Source organism: Ascidiella aspersa, chromosome 8 (genome assembly GCF_963924565.1).
Source record: "Ascidiella aspersa chromosome 8, kaAscAspe10.2, whole genome shotgun sequence".
Lineage (NCBI taxonomy): Eukaryota > Metazoa > Chordata > Ascidiacea > Phlebobranchia > Ascidiidae > Ascidiella > Ascidiella aspersa.
Window position 1 is genome coordinate 577,714 of NC_139454.1, and position 18,861 is coordinate 596,574.

The following is an 18,861-nucleotide window of genomic DNA, read 5'->3' on the forward strand; positions in this document are numbered from 1 at the left end:
TTGCGAAGTTGGAAATAAATAAACTTAAAATAACTTCAAAGATATTTCATTAATATAAACAAATATATTTCTCTTCAAGCTGAATATAATAGTGAGCCTACAGGTTTTCATATTGAAGTTGAAAAATATGCTATAATTTGGTAAAAACAAAACATTGGTGTTTTCCATCTAGCCACACCTTGTAATAAAAATGATCGGCAATTATTACGGGGAAGCGAGAAGCTTGTAATAAACAATTGAGTGATATCCTGTTGTAGCGAATATCGTGGTAGAACTTGTACAACTGCTGAAGGCGTCACACTTACGTGGCTTGCAGCCCTCGGGCCATTTGTACCAACTCTCGTGGTAACAGACTCGTCATAACTTGGTTGGGAAGCAATTTGTTAAGGTTAGCTGCTTGCAAGCAATAAGTGGATTTTTTAAGTTTGTTAAACCTTTGTATTTGTGGCATACATAGTTTAGCCAAACGAACATTTCTTAACTGTTTTTAGAAATACCTGCAAAGTGTTGTTGTAGTAACCTAACAAAATTTGGAAGATTTAAATACCAGGTTTGGTAGAATTAACGAATTAAGCCGAAAGCGGTTTTATTGGCTTTTTTTGAAGAATATGTGAACGCTACTGCTGCGGCACTTTGCGCAATGTTATCAAATTTAAATGTTGCACAAATTTTATTTAACTTTAGTTTTAATTGAATCAAAGGATAAGGGCGATACTATATATAGACTTTGTGATGAAAATTTTAAAAGTAAGTTTTAGTTGTCACAGCTTGAAGATTTCATTTTAACATCAGTGGATTTTGTCTTTTAAAAAGTTGAGATACAACTATTATGCTACGCCACTATTCAAGGTGTTCTTACCAAGCATCCGATTCATAACCAAATATAATAGATTCAGGAAAAAACGAAGATGTTAGAAAACCATAAAATGGCTAAATTTGAAACTAATCTTGCGAGTTTTAACTAATAAACAACATTTTGCGATTTTCTTCCAGAATTTGTGGCTTTAAATTAAAAAACAATAAGAAACCTCTCGGCCGACTTTTGCATCCAAATCTACAATGGCTGGCTTGATCCATCAACGAAGTATTTCAGGGACAGTCCCGGGATCGCTTGGCAGAAGGCCGGACTATCAGGTAAAATCACAAAAAGTGGGCTTAATATAAGTGGTTTATAGATTGCCTTGTGTTTTTAATTATTATAAACTGTCTATAATTAACTTAATAGGTTAAATGGTATCATCGATATTTTCTTAGGCTATAGCTTCTACTTTTTTATTTATGTGTGAATTATTATGTGACCTAAACGTTAATTTTAAAGATTCGTTGTTAATTTAACTTAATTTTTTTAATTCATCGGGTTACAGTTCACGAAGATTGGTAAAATTTCAATTTTTAAAAAAGGTAGCGTTCTAATAAAAGAACTTAAAAGTTAGTTTGGCTTATACTCAAAATCTTGTTAAATTGTTAAATTAACTCAATCTTCAAGATTTAAATATCTAGGATTTAAGTTGAAATTTGAATATATCCAAGAAAAGCTACAGGTGACCTCATAAGCTTTTCACACATTATACGGGTATTCCTCTCCAGGTCTTCAAGTCCAACACTCACAACAACTTGATCTTGAACGGACTCAATGACCTACGTCAAGACAAAATCCTCTGTGACGTCACACTGGTCGCGCAGGAGCAGCCGTTCCACGCGCACAAGAACGTGTTGGCTTCTTGCAGTCCTTACCTCAGGAATCTATTCAACAGCGACGAGGGAATCAAAATTGAACATGAGGTAAATTCAAACTTTAGCATTAAAAGCGCTTTTTAAGATTCCTGAAATATTTAGTTTTCGAAATACATTCATTTTAGCACATTTCGGGTGAATTTTAAAATTGTTCGTTCAAATGTTAATTTATCTATGTTTTCTCTTCACCTCGTACTAAACTGTTTTTTCTTTTAAGTTTCTTAATGGTATTTTCGGGTTGTTTTATTTAACAGGGTGATTTGGTAACTTTATGGGGGTAATTTTGATATAAGATGCTGCCTTTGACCACATATAAGTATAAAATTGCATTTTCTTTAGATTGTTTACATTTTAAGTGCAAATATTATTTTTACACAACGAATTGATTTAATCGCGTTAAGCTTACGGCCCTATACAGAGTCTTAGCCCCACAAACATAGTATTGACGTCATTTGAAGCATAGTGATGCCGTCATACTAGGCATAGTGATGACGTCATACTAGGCATAGTGATGACGTCATATGGTATGGGATTCGTTGCCGAAACTTTAACTTAAAATATCAAGTATTAGTGTCGGGTTTAAATGACAAGGACCGGGCATACCTAGGTACACCTCTCCCAGCTAATGACACAAAGAAACGTACAATGCTGTTCTAGCATTAGTTGCACTTACATCAGATGTACGGCCCTAACCATAGTCTTAGTCTTTACAAACCTCCAACCAGCTAATGTTCAGCTTGTTGAGAACCAATGGTTGACTGTTGGTTTATATTCTATAACAACATTATGTTTCAGGTTGTTGAGATCCGAGGAGTGAACGCGGAAGGCTTGCGTCACGTGTTGGGATTCATCTACACTTCGGAGCTCCAACTGAGCATGAAGAATGTGAAGTGTGTGCTTTCTGCGGCTGGACACATGCAACTCAAACCTATACTTAACTTCTGCAAGGTTTGTGGGTGTTCAACTTAAAATTAAATGTATCACAATTTTCACATTCGTCGTTTTTTTATTTCTTAAAACTTTTACATGGACATTACCCAATCCTTAACTTGTCTTTTGCAATAATCTGATATTATTTAAACTGTTTTCAAGTTTTCTTAAAATCCTTGACAAATTCGCGATATTTGTTCTCAACTTTTACGCCCATACATTGCAGGCGTTCCTTATCTCGGAGATATCTGTATACAACTGCGTGGACATCATCCACATCGCTGAGAGCTACCAGCTTAACGGGGTCGAGGATAAATCGTACAGCTTCATCGCTGAACATCTGAACGAACTTGTCAAAACTGAGGAGATACAGGTTAGCAGCTGTGGGGCACGGGTTTAATTGTTGAACTCCTGACTCTCGTTTTAAACTTTTATACTGAAGGTGCAAGTAGGTGTATGCATATTAGGTTTTATTTATCGGACTGATCTACCTTAAATCAAGTTCTGGCAACCTTTGTTCTGGCAAAGTTAATTTGAGATTTCAAGATTTTTGACTTGACTGCGCTTTAATATTTTAAATTAAACTTGAATTATCAAACTTTCAAATTAAACATGAATTATCACTTTCTTCTTTGTAGAAACTCACAGTTGACAACATGACGTTGCTACTCGACTCTTACTCACTGAAGAACGTTTCCGAACTCGAACTCTTCGAAGCGAGTAGACAATGGTTGCTCTACAAATCTGACAGGTTGGTTGTGCGGCAAGCATGTACCGTAGTTAAGAAACATTTGCAGACAAAAATACTTATGAAGTGCTAAAACCAGAGCAGGACATTTTCTTTCGATTCAGCAAAAAAAGTTAAAAGTTCTTTTGCTAAAAATCGCAAACTATATGGAACTTTTTATTTTCTGCCACAATTTTTTTACTTTTTACAAATTTGCCAGAAACTAGTCGATTTAATTGTATTTGCAGTGAAATACCCGTTTATATGTTCGTAAACCAGTCAAAGTTTCGAAAGTTACTGATGCAAAATACTAATATCGCTTCTAATCCCAGTAAATATTCTTGGTTTACTTGGTTCTCAATAAGATGGACGCGAATTCCAGAGGACGTGGGTTCGAATCTCACCAAAGTAGAAAAAGATTTGTCGAGTTCAATATTGCGAGAACATGATATCGGAAATAAAAATTTTTGCTTATCTTTCGTTTTTGCATTTTGTTTTCTATACTTATTCTCTTCTCCCGTTTTAGTTTCATGAGCGAACCCATCAATTTTTGTACATTAGCTATAATCAGGTTTATCAAACCGTGCTTATTTCTAAGATTTTTGCTTAGTTTTGAGTTGTGTGCTTAGTTTGTCTTATTTTAGAACTTATTAAGCCTCAAATACTGTTTACTATACAAGCTTGGTGTACCCTGGCCAAACGGAAGTTTCGCCAATTCAACCAAATAAACTATTTTTTTAGCTTTGCGCGATTAAGCTGCTTAAAGGTTCATTTGGCGCAGAGAACAACAAGTGTTTTTAATAATATAGTATTTGGATGCCTGCCCCCAACAAAATCCTGGATCCGCCCCAAGTTATCATAAGCGTGCTTATTTTTTGGTCTTAGCAGATGGTAACCCTGGCTATAATCAATGATTTTTTTTATTGTTATTATCCACTTCATTTAAAGCAGAAATCCATTTGCGTCATCACTGTTTAATTACTTCACACTTTAACCGAAAATTGTTTTTTTTCCTGTGATTCCTAATTTTCATGAACCGACGTATATTGTTTCACTTTCTTATCAAAACACACAAGTTCCCTTTTTATTCGTAAAAAAACGAACTTCCGCCCACTGACACCTTTATGACGTCACAGATACGCGCACGTGCGTTCATTGATGGAGAAGATCCACTTCCCGCTGATTCCACCACGTGACTTGTTGAGGTACGTGAACTTTGTCGAGTACATGAGACTTGAGTGCAACTACCTCCTGCTGGAAGCTTCCAACTACCACATGCTGCCGCACTCACAACCCATACTACAGTCGTCAAGAACACAGGTACAACGTCAAGTGGCAAGTATCGGTACTCGTCCGATACTTAGTGATATCGATATTTGTCCGATACCAAATTAATATGTGAATATTTTACTTTCATTTGCAAACCAACGCAGGTTTGAACCTGGATAGTTAAGCCACAAAGTAAAACATTCACAAACGAAGGTAATTCACAAAAATAGTTTAATGAAGATGCAGTTAAATACCACGTTTAAGATAAACCTTTGAAAGGTAATAAAAGAAACGGCCTGACATTTTGCTTCGTAGCTGGAAAGACGGCTATTTATTCTCGTTCTATTATTACAACAGCGCCACCTTGTGTGTTTAGGTTCGCTCCAACGACCGCCGCATGGTGGTGATAGGGGGCGTGGACCCTCACGACCGCGTCTCCAACCAACTCTTCGCCATTAACAGCGACATGTCAAAGTCCGAGTTCCTTCCACCGATGCATGAAGGACTTTGCAGGTGAATTGCACAGAATTGAATGTCCCTTAGAAACGGTTCTTGTTAAAATTCACTGATTTTGGAGATCAAACGTTGCCAAGTTCATCAAATAATAAACTCGAATAATCCGATAATAATTTCAAGTTTGATTAGAACTGTAATATTGTGCCTATATTGATGTCGTCTCCACAAGTAAACAATCTCGATTAAATGCTGATATTTAAATCCTGGACCCTATACAAGTTTGCTGTATAAAAAAAATCAAGTCATACGGAAGAAAAACAAAACGTTTAGTTTACAACATAGTCGCAAGTGTTGTTTTTTCGCAGCCACTGCGCATGCGTACTGAACAACTTCCTCTACGTGTTGGGGGGACAGAACATGTTCGATGAGAGGGGAACCACCGCTGTCAATACCGTCATCAGATACGACCCCAGGTAACCTTTAACCTTTCACCTACTTCTCATGATGTAGGCCAGAGGTTCTGCAACTTTTGCACAACCGTGCTTTATTAGGTTAAAGTATAAATTCTACTTTTTTCACTTTGACCTGATAAAGCACGGTTGTGTGAAAGCTTGTCAAGAATCAAATACAATTTGTCTTTATATAGTGCAACCTGATTACCCTATTTAGAATTAGACAAATACGGCCATTTACAAAGATTAACATTAATATGGTATTATTGCGATGGTGACATTCGGTAGTTAGGTAATGCTGAATTAATCCTCTATGTTGAATTGAAGTTGTTGTATAACGAAAGTTGCGTTCAGGTTCAACATTTGGATGCGAATTGCTTCGATGAACGACAAGAGAGCTGGATTCACGACAAGTGTGGTTGACAACAGACTCTATGCTTTGGGTGAGTCGCTCTAGCAGTACTTTGTACTTTGCTGAAAGAAACCTGTTTGCGAATCCACAGTATAAGGAAAACTATACATCTGAGGCTTTCGTAAGGCTATTGCTGAAATCAGTTGGTTTAATTAGGATTGTGGTGCAAGCAATACAAAGCCTTTTAGCTTTTTTTTCTGATTTAGGTCAACTGCTTTTTAATTAGTCTTTCTGGAGGCAACATATAATATATTTAGTAATCCAAACTATTCATTGAATGACTGATAGCACGGTATTAAGAGTAGTTATCAAGGTATATTACTGTGGTTGTGTAGAGAGTTTGCCACGGATTTTTTTATCTATTTTATTGTACCGAAAGCTAAAAAAAACACCATTAGCGTAAATGTAGGAAATCGATAAAAACACAATGTAAAGCAATTTATTCGGTCATAAAAGTTGCACCGTTGGTGGAGGCGGTACTCGAACCAACAACCTTAGGAATTTGGTGGTTCGTGTGCAAGACAACGAATAAACGAGAAACAACATATTAATTATAATTGGAATATCAAAGCCCATACAGAAGTAGTATCGTTTTGAGCATTTCGAATAACTCTTTGTTTCCTTCTTTCAAACGTCTGCCTCAGCTGTATATATACATTTACAATCAGTGCCTTCTCTTTAGATTGAAAATGTATAAAGAGTTATTCGAAACGTTCAAAATGTTACCTACTTCTGTATGGGCTTTGATATTTTTATTACGTCTTACTGCAACCTCCAACCATTTATTTATAATATTATCAAATAATTCTTCAGGAGGATTTTAATAGCACAACAAAAACGCTAAAAATAAGGTTTCATATAGAACTTTGGCATTTGGTTAAAGCAGCAAGGTCCAATCCTTCACTCGGTCCTAACCCCTTTGTGCTTCCAGGTGGCGTTAACGCGGCTGGCCGGATGTCTTCGATGGAGTGTTACTCACTGGAGGACGACAGGTGGAGGTATGTTGCTTCGGTGCAGACAGGATTGTGCGATCACGCGCAATCAGTTCATGGAAACCTCATCTACATCAGCGGCGGATTTAAAGAAGGAAGGTTCACTAACCAACTGCTCGCCTACAGCCCAAGGTACGTGCTATGCCGGCGTGTCGGTTTAATAAAAGTAAAACGCTGTAGAAAGACTAGTTTATTTGCATATTGACGAGTATTTCCATTGCCCTTTTTCGTGTATTTTAGAACTTTTTTTTAATATGAATTGACTACAGTTATTATCCCAAATGACTTTAACTTTTAGGTATTTTTTCATGCAAGATATTTTACGTTTAACTCCACTCGTAATTAAAATGTTCTGCATCTGAATTTAAGTTGAGTTAATTCGCAAATAGGTTAACTTAGACTTAAGTTATTCGTCATTTCACTTGGACTTAAGTTATTTCGCAAAGATCCTGACTTTGAACGAGGTTATTTTGTAAACCACCATAAACTTGAACTTAAGTTACGACTTAAATTGCAAAAAATTACCCAAACTAAAGTTATTTCAAAGTGACTTGTTATTATTCCACAAGATTATTTGTTCCAGACACGATACTTGGCACGAAAGGAGCCCGATGCACTTCGCCAGAGGTTGGCACGCAATGGTTCCATTCGGTGACAGCATCTTCGTGGCCGGAGGGAACGCTGGGCTCAACAAGAGGGTTGACATACACGGTACACACTCCACTGGTTTACAAGATTATACAAGATGCCTATTTATTTGTATATTTTTTCGTATAGCAGAACTGTTGTCGATTTTTTGGTTTTCGTCAGATAGTAAGCCCATTGATTTTTAATTGTCTACAAAGTTTAACCAAGAATTTAACTCTAATCCTTGGCTAACTTTTTCTCTAAAATTACCCAAAGTTTAGCATAACTGGATTGTAACAAGGTAAAACTGAAGAGGTCGCAGAAATGCAACACAAGGTTTGTCGTTTTGCAGCAATTTGAATTGAAATTGTTCTTTACTTTTCAGAAACTGAGATCTACAACGCGATGACCGACCAGTGGACACTAGTGGCGCCCTTGCCCCTCCCCCATAGTGAGGGAGGATGCGAGTATTACGACGGGAAACTGTTTGTGGTGAGGTTTCGACTCTGGAGTGGTTTTATGCTTCATTTACTGTCAATATTTTACCTTTCCTTTAGTGCTTGGTTGAGCAGTTTAATCAGTGACTCACAGAATAAGTAGAGGTGTACGATAAAACCAAAACTAATTTGTACAGCTTTTTTAGTCTTGGTTATGGTACGCAGTGCTAGAAATTAGTTTGGCGAGAAAATAATAAGTTTTTAATCAAAGTAATACACGATTTCAAACACCTCCAACTCAAAAACTATGGCCAATATTATCTCAATATACGACGGTGCAAATGTTTTTCACATATAATAGAAACGTTTTTCTAAAAACTTAGACGCGTTGACATTATTCAAAAATTATAACCATTTTTTATATCTGAAGACATTTGTGTGATTTTTAACCTTATGTTCTTTTAGGTTGGAGGTTACAGTTGGTCTCAACAGAAGTGTCTTGGAACAATTCAATGCTACGACCCATCCAAGGATAGCTGGGATAGCCCAGGTAAAAGTTCCTCTGCGGCATTCATATTTTGATTAACTTTTAAATTAACTTATAATGGCTGGAGGTTGAAGTTAGACGTAGTAAGAATATCAAATCCCACACAGAAGTAGGTAGAAACATTTTGTTAAAAATATTAAAGTTATTCGAAACGTTCAAAATGCTACCTACTTCTGTATGATCTTTGATATTCTCACTACCTTCATCCATTATGTTAAGATATATTCGAAACCTTAACAAAATGATTCCTACTTTTACTTTTATACGGTCGAACTGGCCAACAACCACAGCACTGTTTCCTTCTGGATCAGCATTTCAAACGCTTTATTATTCAAAGCCCTTTTTATTTTACCAGGCAACCTTCCCATTGAACTTTCCGGAGTGCGACTTGCAAACCTCACAATCCCATACTCAGTCTCTCCTCGAAGCGGATTGGCTGCTGGAAGTCACGTGCCACTCTCCTGGCCGCCAAGACAAGCTCCTGGACGCTTGGTGGAGCAGGTGAGCTGAAATAATTAAGAAATGGGCAACTTTAGAATGCAGTTGTTTTAAGCGTCTGATTTAACACTTTAAAATAATGACTTATCGTTCGAGGCTGGGTATGTTTAATATGAGTAGCCTCCCACAACTGAAAGACGTTAACCTTGGTAGTACAAGATACCTCTTACAAAACAGTTTTATTCCTAAGATCTTAGCTTTCCCCCACAAAAAAAATATGTGACATTCAAGGTTAAAAATATTATTTTAATTTAATGTTGAAACTATGGAAGCCCTGTCTGTTTTTCCTTACGGGGAAGATTACACAGTTGGTAAACAATAAAAATATGGATTTAGAAAGTTTATTAAGATCTATAGAAATGTGCCACATTGACTGAAGTTTAGCTTATTGTTAATCTGGTAATTTAAATTTTACTTTATTTTATTTTTTATTTTCTTCAGGACCCCCGTATGATTTCGGGTAATTCCCTATACAACGGCAGCACCCCATCTCAGGTTATTCCCCCTTATTTGGACCCCTTCGCCATGGGTGACATAAGGGACATGATGAGTGACTACTCGCAACCCAGCAAGTGAGTGCAAGTGTTGGTTAACGAGTACACAGGCTCGGTGCGAGTATTAGGGATATGATGAGCGCAAGTGAGTGCATATTTTTCCCCAATAGGTCGTAGCTAAACGTCTCTGGCGTAACTCAATAGTTTTCAGCAATTGAAAAGATCCGAAATTGCTAAATAGCTGAAGCATTGATGTACACAATGTGTTTTCTGTGATCAAGCCCTTCTGGAGTCGTACTGGCCAACGTAACTAATTTGTAATGACGTAACAATGATCTGTTCCAGGTTCGCCCCTCCACTCGCGGTCGGAAGGTCGGAGTCTGGTCGCTATAGCAACCCCCGTGAGTTCAGGACTCCGGTTGTTCGTGACCTTCCGGTGGATTCAGGGAAGGAGTACAGACTGGAAAGCCAGGAGGGGAGCATTTACAGGTGAAATATGTTAGTAGGGCTGTCAATCATAAAGGATGTCTATTTATCGAGGTGGCTTTGTAAATTATGTAGATGTCGATCTATGAGATCATTCTACGAATTAGGAAGCTAAATAACTATGTTAGTAGGAGTACACATAATAGAACAAGTTAAAATAATTTCTTACAATATGGCAGCATCGACTTGTGAGTCGAGCGGGCCAATATACATCAGTGAGATCTCTTTTATTTATGTCAGGCACAAATTAATGAATTTGAAAGGATAACAACCTCCCTTCAGTAGTTTGCCATTACACTCGTTTATTCAAGCTCGCCCGCAAAACAAGACAAATCGTAAACGCATTTTATACGTCACAGTCTAACTAATAGCGTCACACGTTGGTGACGTCGCGTTATGCCCACAAGTTAACGACGTAAATAATATAATTAATATATTTGATAAGGAAATCGGTTCACATAGTCAGGTGTGATGAATTAAGTATTTGTGCAAATACAAATCCAACTAACAACGTCATTCTTTGAACAATGACGTCATGCCAATAAGAACGGCGTCACACCAGCAAGAATGACGTTACGCCCGAAGTTGTCCGGACAACGGCAAAGCGATATTTCTATTAACAATTACAACTTCATATGCTTTAATGTTGACGTCATACACCTTATTAATAACGTCATAAACCGATGTGATGTAACGTCACAACCCCATTAATGACGTCCCACCCAACTGATGAAGTCATAGACGTTTCTAATAAGAACTTGACAGCTTCCAGTATTGACGTCACGTACCTTATTACTAACGTCACAACCCTATAAATGACGTATCAACCATAATAATGACGTCACACCTTATTAATGACGTCATACACGTTGACAGCCACCCTCGCAGCACGAGCATCGACGACTCGAGTTCGATCGCAAGCTCCAGGGACAAGGACACCGAGGTGGGATCTACTACGTCCAAGAGGAGCGGAGGAGCAAGGAGCAACCAGGAGGAGGAGTGGAAATCTACCTCAGCTGCGTCACGATCGTCGAGGTAGGACTTTTAAGCCTGTTGTTTGCAAACCCGTTTAGTTTTTTCCTCTGATAGTATTAAGCCAAGGGGAGAGAATTTGTAATCAACGGGTAAACTTTACACTTCTTGGTCTATAGTAGTGTTGTAATATAAATTATCTTGACTCGAGTGCACCACTTGTTGCGTCAGGTCTTGTCCTTATCTGTGTTTTGTTTATTTTGAAATCATAATTTATCTTGATTATACAATGTTATCTACTGGATAGTATAATCATTGCCTTATGATAACTTCTTCTATTTGTGTTTGGTTTAAATCATTTAACGTTTAGGTGTAGCTTTTATTTATATATAAACAGCTCATGCAGCTGTGTTAGGTGCGCCACATTGACATACACCTTGCATTTAGTGAGAGCGATGATGAACGAGAGAATGGGTCAATAATAGAGAGCAAAGCAAAGTCATTGGACGGAGAGAAGCAAGCTGAAGATGGTGAAGAGATTCGAGCTTACCACTGAAGACACCGGGTCAAATGAATAACATTTACTTCGCTTGTGAGCTTCTGTCGCGTTAATTTTTTTTTTGGCTCTCAATATAGTTTTGCTAATTTTTTTCAACTTTTTTAGCTCTTAATATTTTGTTGTTGATTTTTTGTTCTTAATATTTTTTTGGTAATTTTCAAAAAAAAACTTTTGGCTCTCAATATTTTTTTTAATGTTTTGGGCTCTCTTGTTAAAGACGATCATTACGAGAACATTTTCGTTTGCCTACATTTTTTTAGTTCGCCTCGCAAAGGCATCTGTTGGATATAAACCGCAGGTAATTCTTGGGAATTGTTTTTCTATTACCGTCCCATCCTCTTTTGTTTTCCTTGTATGCGCAATGTTTTCATTATTGCTATTATTTTAAAAATCAGATTGATTATTATCTGAGGTTATGTTTAAAATGCTCTGGCTGTGGTATAATTTGAATAATGAATTTATGACACAAACAAATTTACAATTGTATTTATATTTATGCCTTTGCCGTTAAAGTTTTTTGTATGTGTTTTAACCAGAACATTTAATTACCGGTCCCGATATTTTTTATTCTTTAGATGTTTTTAAACAGTTTTGCCTAATTCGTTATTCAAAAGATGTGCTGTAACTTCATTTTGAGTCATTTTCCAACACATTTTAACGCACTTAACTCACTTTTATCCGAACATATCTTGTGCCTTTGTGAATACTGAACTCTTGTATTTTCTGTTGTTCAATAAAACATTAACTTTACCAAATGTCTGGCTTAACACGTTGACTGAAACATTAAGAAATATTTGTCAGTTAAACCAATCGTAGATTTGTTGTTCTAAAGCTAATTCTAAGTTGAATTTAAATTAAATATTCACCAACAATCTAAACGTGATTACAACATTTTTTTAGATAATTTACGGCATTTAATTTTTTTAAAGCAGAGAAAATAAATGCAGGACTATTTATCCAGTCAGTAGTTGTTGTGGAATACCTTCCAGTGAATAGAAATGAAAAATTTAAACTTAATCAGAATTTTCTTTCGAATAAAAGATTCTGTCTGAATCCGAATGATTAAAAACAAACGATTCTGGTTGCACATCACTGATAGAGATTGAACTAAGTAGAGAACTTACTAAACCAAAAAAACATTTTTTTAGGATGTTTTACAATAAATACAGCCTATTTTACTTCTATGAGAAAACGATCAGTATCTATAAAAGCACAACATAGACGGCAGTTTAAATAGAGACTCAAACCAGCTGTTCTTGGCAAGTTGTGCACGACTTGAACCTAATTATGTTTTATTATGAGGCTAGCTTTTGCTGGATATACTTAACAAATGTTGGTAGACAGCTAACCTATCTATCTGGAATTTTAAACGCTGATTACGATATAGGCACGAAAATGTAAAAATAGAAAAAAGTAAATATCTTTTTGTTTGCATTTTGAAGGAATATTTAAAATTTGATTTCCAGTAGCATTATATTATATTGCAGAAAATAATAGTAAAAATACGGTTATTTAGCCCAGGTCTATGTATCAATGGTTTCAATTAAACAAACATGTTTATTTCACATAAAAAAATCAATACGTTTAAGCGTAAGCATTGACTTCACAATGTTAAAAAAAACTTATGTTATTGTGGGACGGATTGAAAATCAAGTCAAACGATCGTGATTACAACCTTGTAGTGAGTCGCTAATTAAGCAGATCAATTTGCCAAAGCTTGTAATCTCGGAGAAATCAGTTCGTAACAACTCCACCAAGGCAGTATAATTAAGCCAGTGCGTGATCGTATTGTGTATTGCGACAACTTACAATTAAGATGAAAGCCTCATACATTACGTATATGGAAGCCACGCCTAACTTGAATTACAGTACGGAAAATTAATCAGAATACGCTGACCGCATGCAACCATCAAGCATCGATGACCCAAAACAATGACTTTAAATGTGGGGCCAGCAAAGCAAAACAAGATTTTTGTCTAAAAACAACGAATCCAAAAATAGATGAATCAATGAATTATCAGCAAAATGTGCTACAACAGCATCAAATTTATAAACAGGAGTGACGTTTTATTTAAATAAATTTGCTTTGTTTTTTAGTTTATATAGTCGATTTTCTGGTTGATAGCTAGTGATATCATATCTGGCATATTTTTAACAGTTTTCTCATTGGTATAACTTGATTTAAAACGTTGAAGTCTAAATAATTGTTGTTCCTCTGTTTAAAACTGGGTCTACCTGGCATTTCTAGCGAATAATTCAAAGTATTTAAACCGGCATATGCGCTTTCAATCTGTGCAAGTATAGGCGGAAATAACATCGGCGTATTCAATAGGTCTTCCGACTTGTATTGTAAAATTACGCCTGAGAAAAACAATTTTATGCAAATAAAACCACAAAATACACCAAACCATCGTATTACTGTTGACTAAAGCCATCTTTTAATTTGCATTTCGCCGATGCAAAGATTTAGAAGAGATGCAATGGCTACAAATCCTGTTTTAAGATCGTTAGGTTGTGAATATTTTAATACAAGAAGTATTAAAAACAAATGCTCCACAATAAACGCTTGTAAGTTTTAGCAGATGTCAGTCATCTACTTCCAATATTACCGCTATTTTAAATATATTATGGACCCGAGTAGAAGTGTCTGATAATATCGGCACTCGTCCGATACTTGCTATCGGTGCCGATTTGATACCAAGGCAGTATTGGAATATCAGTCATGATTTGCAGTATAATGTAGTGATTCTACCTTACAGCGAAAATTTACCAAAAATAACCCACAATAGTAGGTTTAAAAACTAGAGTTAACTTAATTAATGAGACAAATTTTAGCCTAATATTCAAAAATACCTTAAAACGCTTCGATTTCGTCTAGTTTGCTTATTTAATGTACAAGTTGAAAGTTTAGGGTCTAGATTATTATATCAAAGGGTAAAAATTAAATCACCGGCAAAATAAATGATACGACTTGAGTTGCAAATTTGCACAAAACCAAATAACATATAACTTTTATATCTGTATAACTTGACTCTATAGCCCGGAATATCATGCCAGACATCCACTTTTTAACTTTATCCGCTACATTCCAGTTACGTCTACTGGCAATTAAACTTCAAAGCTGCTTTAATTGCGCACAATAAACCCAAACTTCGCCAAACATTTACGCGTTTCGCGAAACCGAACCATTTAAACATAAACAACGAGAGACGACGTCATAATAGAGAAAACAACGTCATAATTACGAGCTTAATTCGCAGTTTAGCTACACAATTCCAATCACGACATTTTGGATTCGCTTTTAATTGCTCACGATTGTGAATTATAAACCGACAATTAGGTCGTAATTTGGGATCAAGTTCAACCAGCACCTACAGCGCAAAGTATAAAAAGGCGGAACTGGGATGGAACAAATCACACTTTTCTTCCAGTTTCATCTGCAAAGGTTCAAGGTTTCTAAAAAAAACAAGATGTCTCGACTCTCTATCGCCGCCCTCCTGGTAGTCTACTTTGTGGGGAATTCCCTTGCTTGGCCAGCAATTCGTAAGTAATTTAAAAATATTTTTGTTATAAAGGTTTATTTCTACTGCTGGTCTAGAATTCTACCACATTTACGTCCAGGGGTGTTTTGGCTAAGAATATTTGGCTTCGGGTGCGAGTTAGCGTCTGGGTTCAGCATTTCATGGGTTGTCTAAAGCCAAATGGCGCTATACATACTATATCATGTTTTCGTGTAACCTCATAATCTCTACAAAGCGCAGTTTTTTATTTATTTAATTAGATTAAACTATAAATGCCGTTTAAACGAGTAATGCGAATCCTTACAAATCTTTAATTTAAAACTTGTGACGCACAAATATTCATCCCCCGTCCAAAAAACAAAATCCTGATACGCCCATGAAGCCAGCCTTGCTTTTATGCAGAGTTATTTACCACCTCCACCTGATGTAACTTTATGCTGACAATATATCGTGAGGGGGCAAATTGGGTCGGGTCGGATCTGAACTCGAGATCTTTGGAACTTGCACCGCAATTAATACCACAAGCGGTATATGATTTAAAGTTAGCATCTCCACTTTTTAACACAAGATTTCGTAAATGCTTACCGAAATCAGTATGTCTGATTAGGAATATAGTGCAAGGCCAGGCTAGAAAAACAACTAGCATGTGGTGAGGTTCGAACTCACGACCTCAATCATACCGGGACCGTCGCTCTACCAACTGAGCTTCACAGGCTCAGAGGGGAGCAAGTCGAGAAACAACCATAGCACTGTTGTCTGCTGCATCCTGTTCGTAAAACTAGCCTGCAGTGAGGTCCGGGACCGTCGCTCTACCAATTGAGCTGACCACAGAATATACATTGTGTTTGAGTTGCACTATTTAAGTATAACTTTTAAACCAAGGTTTTGAATTGTGCTGTGTTTCAGGTTGTCAGTACGACGACTGGCAAGATTGGTCGGAATGTTTAAGAAGATACTGCGACTCATATGCGCCCCCTGGTGCCAAGTGCCAGCAGAACGTCCTCACTCCGACCCTAGGATCGCATTACTCGTGCGGCAACAGAGTCGACATTAGACGTAAGTCAACAGCAAACTGATATATGGACAATGAACGATAATATCGGACCAAAGCGTAAACCTGGTGATTGTAGCGGAACTCGCCCGATACCAAACGTATATAGGGATTTTAGCCATGGTTTGCGATAATAAGCAATTAACATTAACTAATGGTCATTCAAGTTCGTACCGAAACGCCTAATCAAGATAATGTCAATTACTCACTTTTTGGCCTTTCAATTTATTATCAAGCTTCAATAAAGATGTGCATTGCGTACACACGCAATTAAAATCTATCAATAATATTTTCCAACTTCATCTTTTTTGCAAAAATTAACGTTAAATGTTCCAATTCCAGTTATTTTGCTTGTTTGAGCTTACTAATGACTTTTTTGGTATCAAAACGCGACACTTTTTGCCGAAAAATACTATCGGAATATAATGTAGATATTTCCATCTAGGAGGTGCGATAATATCGAGTCTCACTTCCTAACCAGGCCGTAGCATCGGTACTCTGTAACGATCCGATAGCAAAGCGGCAAATGTAGGTTACGGCCATGGCTTCGGTTTAGATTCTATGACGTAACTTCAAAGGTTAAATTTTATTTAAAAATAGTAATGAATCACTTGAAGGTAAAAAAGCTTCCTATTTATGCTTCAAAACAAACTCTTACCCAAGCTTATTTTGAGTAGTCGGTCGGACTTTTTAGCCCAAAATACAGGGTTTACGAATAATAAAATTGACTCTTTCAACAAATATATTCAGAATAAAGTCGGCTACTAATGTTTTAAAGGTTACGGTAATAGTGACCTGCCTTGTAGGTCCACACTTTGAATGTACCAAGTAGATTGTTGCATTTAAGTTGTGATGTCGTTTTGCAGAATGTGAGGTCGAAGTACAATCACCGAAAAGTCCAGGCAAGGGAAGTTCTTCTGATGACAGCAGCGACAGCTCGAGCAATTCTAACGGTGGCAGCTCCAGCAGTTCGAACAGCAAAACCTCAAAAGATTCTTCTTCTGATGATTCCAGCAAAAGCTCAAAGAGCAAGAGTTCAAAGAGCAAGAGTTCAAAGAGCAAAAGTTCAAAGAGCAAGAGTTCAAAGAGCAAGAGTTCAAAGAGCAAGAGTTCGAAGAGCAGCAAGAGTTCAAAGGGATCAAACAGTTCACAGAGCAGCAAAAGTGGAAGCAATTCACCACAGATTGGCAAGCATACATACCACTAAGAACATGAATTTATCCCAGGATTTAAGGAAAATGGATGCTGCTATTTTTATTTAATATTTTTAAACGGGTAGAAATGCTTTAAAATTTAATTCTTTACAGTAAACTTTCCTTTTTCCAAAAAAACATTGCATTTCCTTTAAAAAGCAGTACAAAAAGTAAAACATAGTTGAATGTAATACTAACAAACGGTTCAATGTATACTCAGTTATTTTAAATGCTCTGCAAAGTTTCTTTTTCCATTCGTCTGAGGAGCAACTTGTCTTACACCATATTGATCCAAATATCTTCCCTTACTTTCTTTTGACCATGAATTCGACATCCCGCCTTTTGTGGTGCAAAACTAATAAAATACTTGCAAACATTATTTATCGTTGCTGGGAATTTTGTTGAGTCAAATCTATGATAGTGCTGAGGCCACTTTAAAAAATAAGTGAGATTTTTGGAGAATTGTTTAGCTTAGTTGGTAGAGCGACGGTCCAGGTATGACCCCCTAAATTACAGCAACTGTATATGTTTTTTTCTTGAAATAGAGAAAAAATCTAAACATTCCCTATCTTACATATAAGTTTATAAACAAATATTACAAATATGTCAAATATATTTAATAGTTGAAGTATATAATATTATAAAACCTACTTTCATCCTTTAGGATTCAGTTCAGAGACTTCAGATTTAGTTTCAACATCAAATGAAAAAGAAATAACATCGGAGGTCCGTAAAATTGCTTCTTTTTGCAAACCGCTTGGAGTTTTTAAATTAGAAACCAGTATTTGTAGTTGATCGCTGTCAATTGCTGTTAATATTCCACTAACAGTTGTATTTTCATGAAGTAGGAATGTTACAGGTTTATCTGAAATTAGTCAATCAATCTTGATTGACATGCCTCTTGAAAACCAACTCACATAGTATTTATTTTTGTGGTAATAAAAAGCAACAATGCCAATTAAACTGAAAAGGTATTTAAAAGTAAGGAGCTTAAAATTGAAAACGGAGTAAAAGACGATTATAGTTGTATTAACAGTACATTCTTTAATTTCACAAAACATAACAAATATTCACTGAATTAATTGGCCCAGTTTTACACCATATAATAAACAAAGTGGATATTTTTAAACAAGCTTGTGTGCTTTTTTAGAAGCCTACCACTTTTTTAAAATGAGTTGTGAAAGGTGAATTTGTAAGGAAGAATTAAATAGAATAATACTGCTTGACCTACTCAAACCCAAATAGTGTTAGCAATATAAAACGCCCAGAGAAAAATATGGTAGGATTCTAGATCAGTGCCAAACATTCTTACTTCAAATTTCAAAATATAGGAAAGCAAATGGACAGGGTACTTACCTATTGCATACAGCAATGTTTGTAAATATTTTTCTCGTAAAGCAGCCCTTATTTCCTGTTCTTCTGTGTCCATTTTTAGGAACTATTTACAACAAAACCATTAAAGTCCAAATTCATAAAAAGAAATGACAAAGAAATAAACCACCTG

The 18,861-nt window shown here is 36.3% G+C and overlaps 2 protein-coding genes across 4 annotated transcripts; one reads left to right on the forward strand and one right to left on the reverse strand.

Moving 5' to 3' along the window:
• Window positions 1-997: 997 nt before the first annotated feature.
• On the forward strand, window positions 998-11,878 carry LOC146134755 (kelch-like protein 9). The gene is made up of 18 exons (XM_083394955.1): window positions 998-1,134; window positions 1,588-1,782; window positions 2,530-2,682; window positions 2,891-3,037; window positions 3,303-3,415; window positions 4,528-4,711; window positions 5,037-5,173; window positions 5,482-5,589; window positions 5,923-6,011; window positions 6,912-7,104; window positions 7,556-7,683; window positions 7,985-8,091; window positions 8,502-8,586; window positions 8,939-9,084; window positions 9,523-9,653; window positions 9,921-10,064; window positions 10,938-11,096; window positions 11,481-11,878. Exons 1-18 carry the CDS (start codon window positions 1,060-1,062, stop codon window positions 11,587-11,589), a joined length of 2,403 nt encoding a protein of 800 aa, XP_083251081.1. The 5' UTR covers window positions 998-1,059; the 3' UTR covers window positions 11,590-11,878.
• LOC146134756 (gem-associated protein 7-like) lies at window positions 11,051-18,852 on the reverse strand. 3 transcript variants are annotated; one of them, XM_083394958.1, is made up of 3 exons: window positions 18,714-18,852; window positions 18,009-18,165; window positions 11,051-11,111 (listed from the first exon to the last, which is right to left on the reverse strand). In XM_083394958.1, exons 1-2 carry the CDS (start codon window positions 18,784-18,786, stop codon window positions 18,011-18,013), a joined length of 228 nt encoding a protein of 75 aa, XP_083251084.1. In that variant the 5' UTR covers window positions 18,787-18,852; the 3' UTR covers window positions 11,051-11,111; window positions 18,009-18,010. The 3 variants fall into 3 exon arrangements, with proteins under 3 accessions (XP_083251084.1, XP_083251082.1, XP_083251083.1); XM_083394956.1 differs by having other exon boundaries at window positions 18,009-18,222; XM_083394957.1 differs by lacking the exon at window positions 11,051-11,111 and adding an exon at window positions 17,665-17,696 and having other exon boundaries at window positions 18,009-18,222.
• Window positions 18,853-18,861: the final 9 nt, after the last annotated feature.

Bases quoted from the DNA above. Each gene is read 5' to 3' on its own strand.
- LOC146134756 (XM_083394956.1), bottom strand. From the start codon at position 18,786: ATGGACACAGAAGAACAGGAAATAAGGGCTGCTTTACGAGAAAAATAT. The intron at 18,223-18,713 runs GTAAGTACCCTG...GACTAATTTCAG, and splicing joins AACATTGCTGTATGCAATAG to ATAAACCTGTAACATTCCTA.
- LOC146134755 (XM_083394955.1), top strand. From the start codon at position 1,060: ATGGCTGGCTTGATCCATCAACGAAGTATTTCAGGGACAGTCCCGGGA. The intron at 1,135-1,587 runs GTAAAATCACAA...ATTCCTCTCCAG, and splicing joins GCAGAAGGCCGGACTATCAG to GTCTTCAAGTCCAACACTCA. The intron at 11,097-11,480 runs GTAGGACTTTTA...CCTTGCATTTAG, and splicing joins GCTGCGTCACGATCGTCGAG to TGAGAGCGATGATGAACGAG.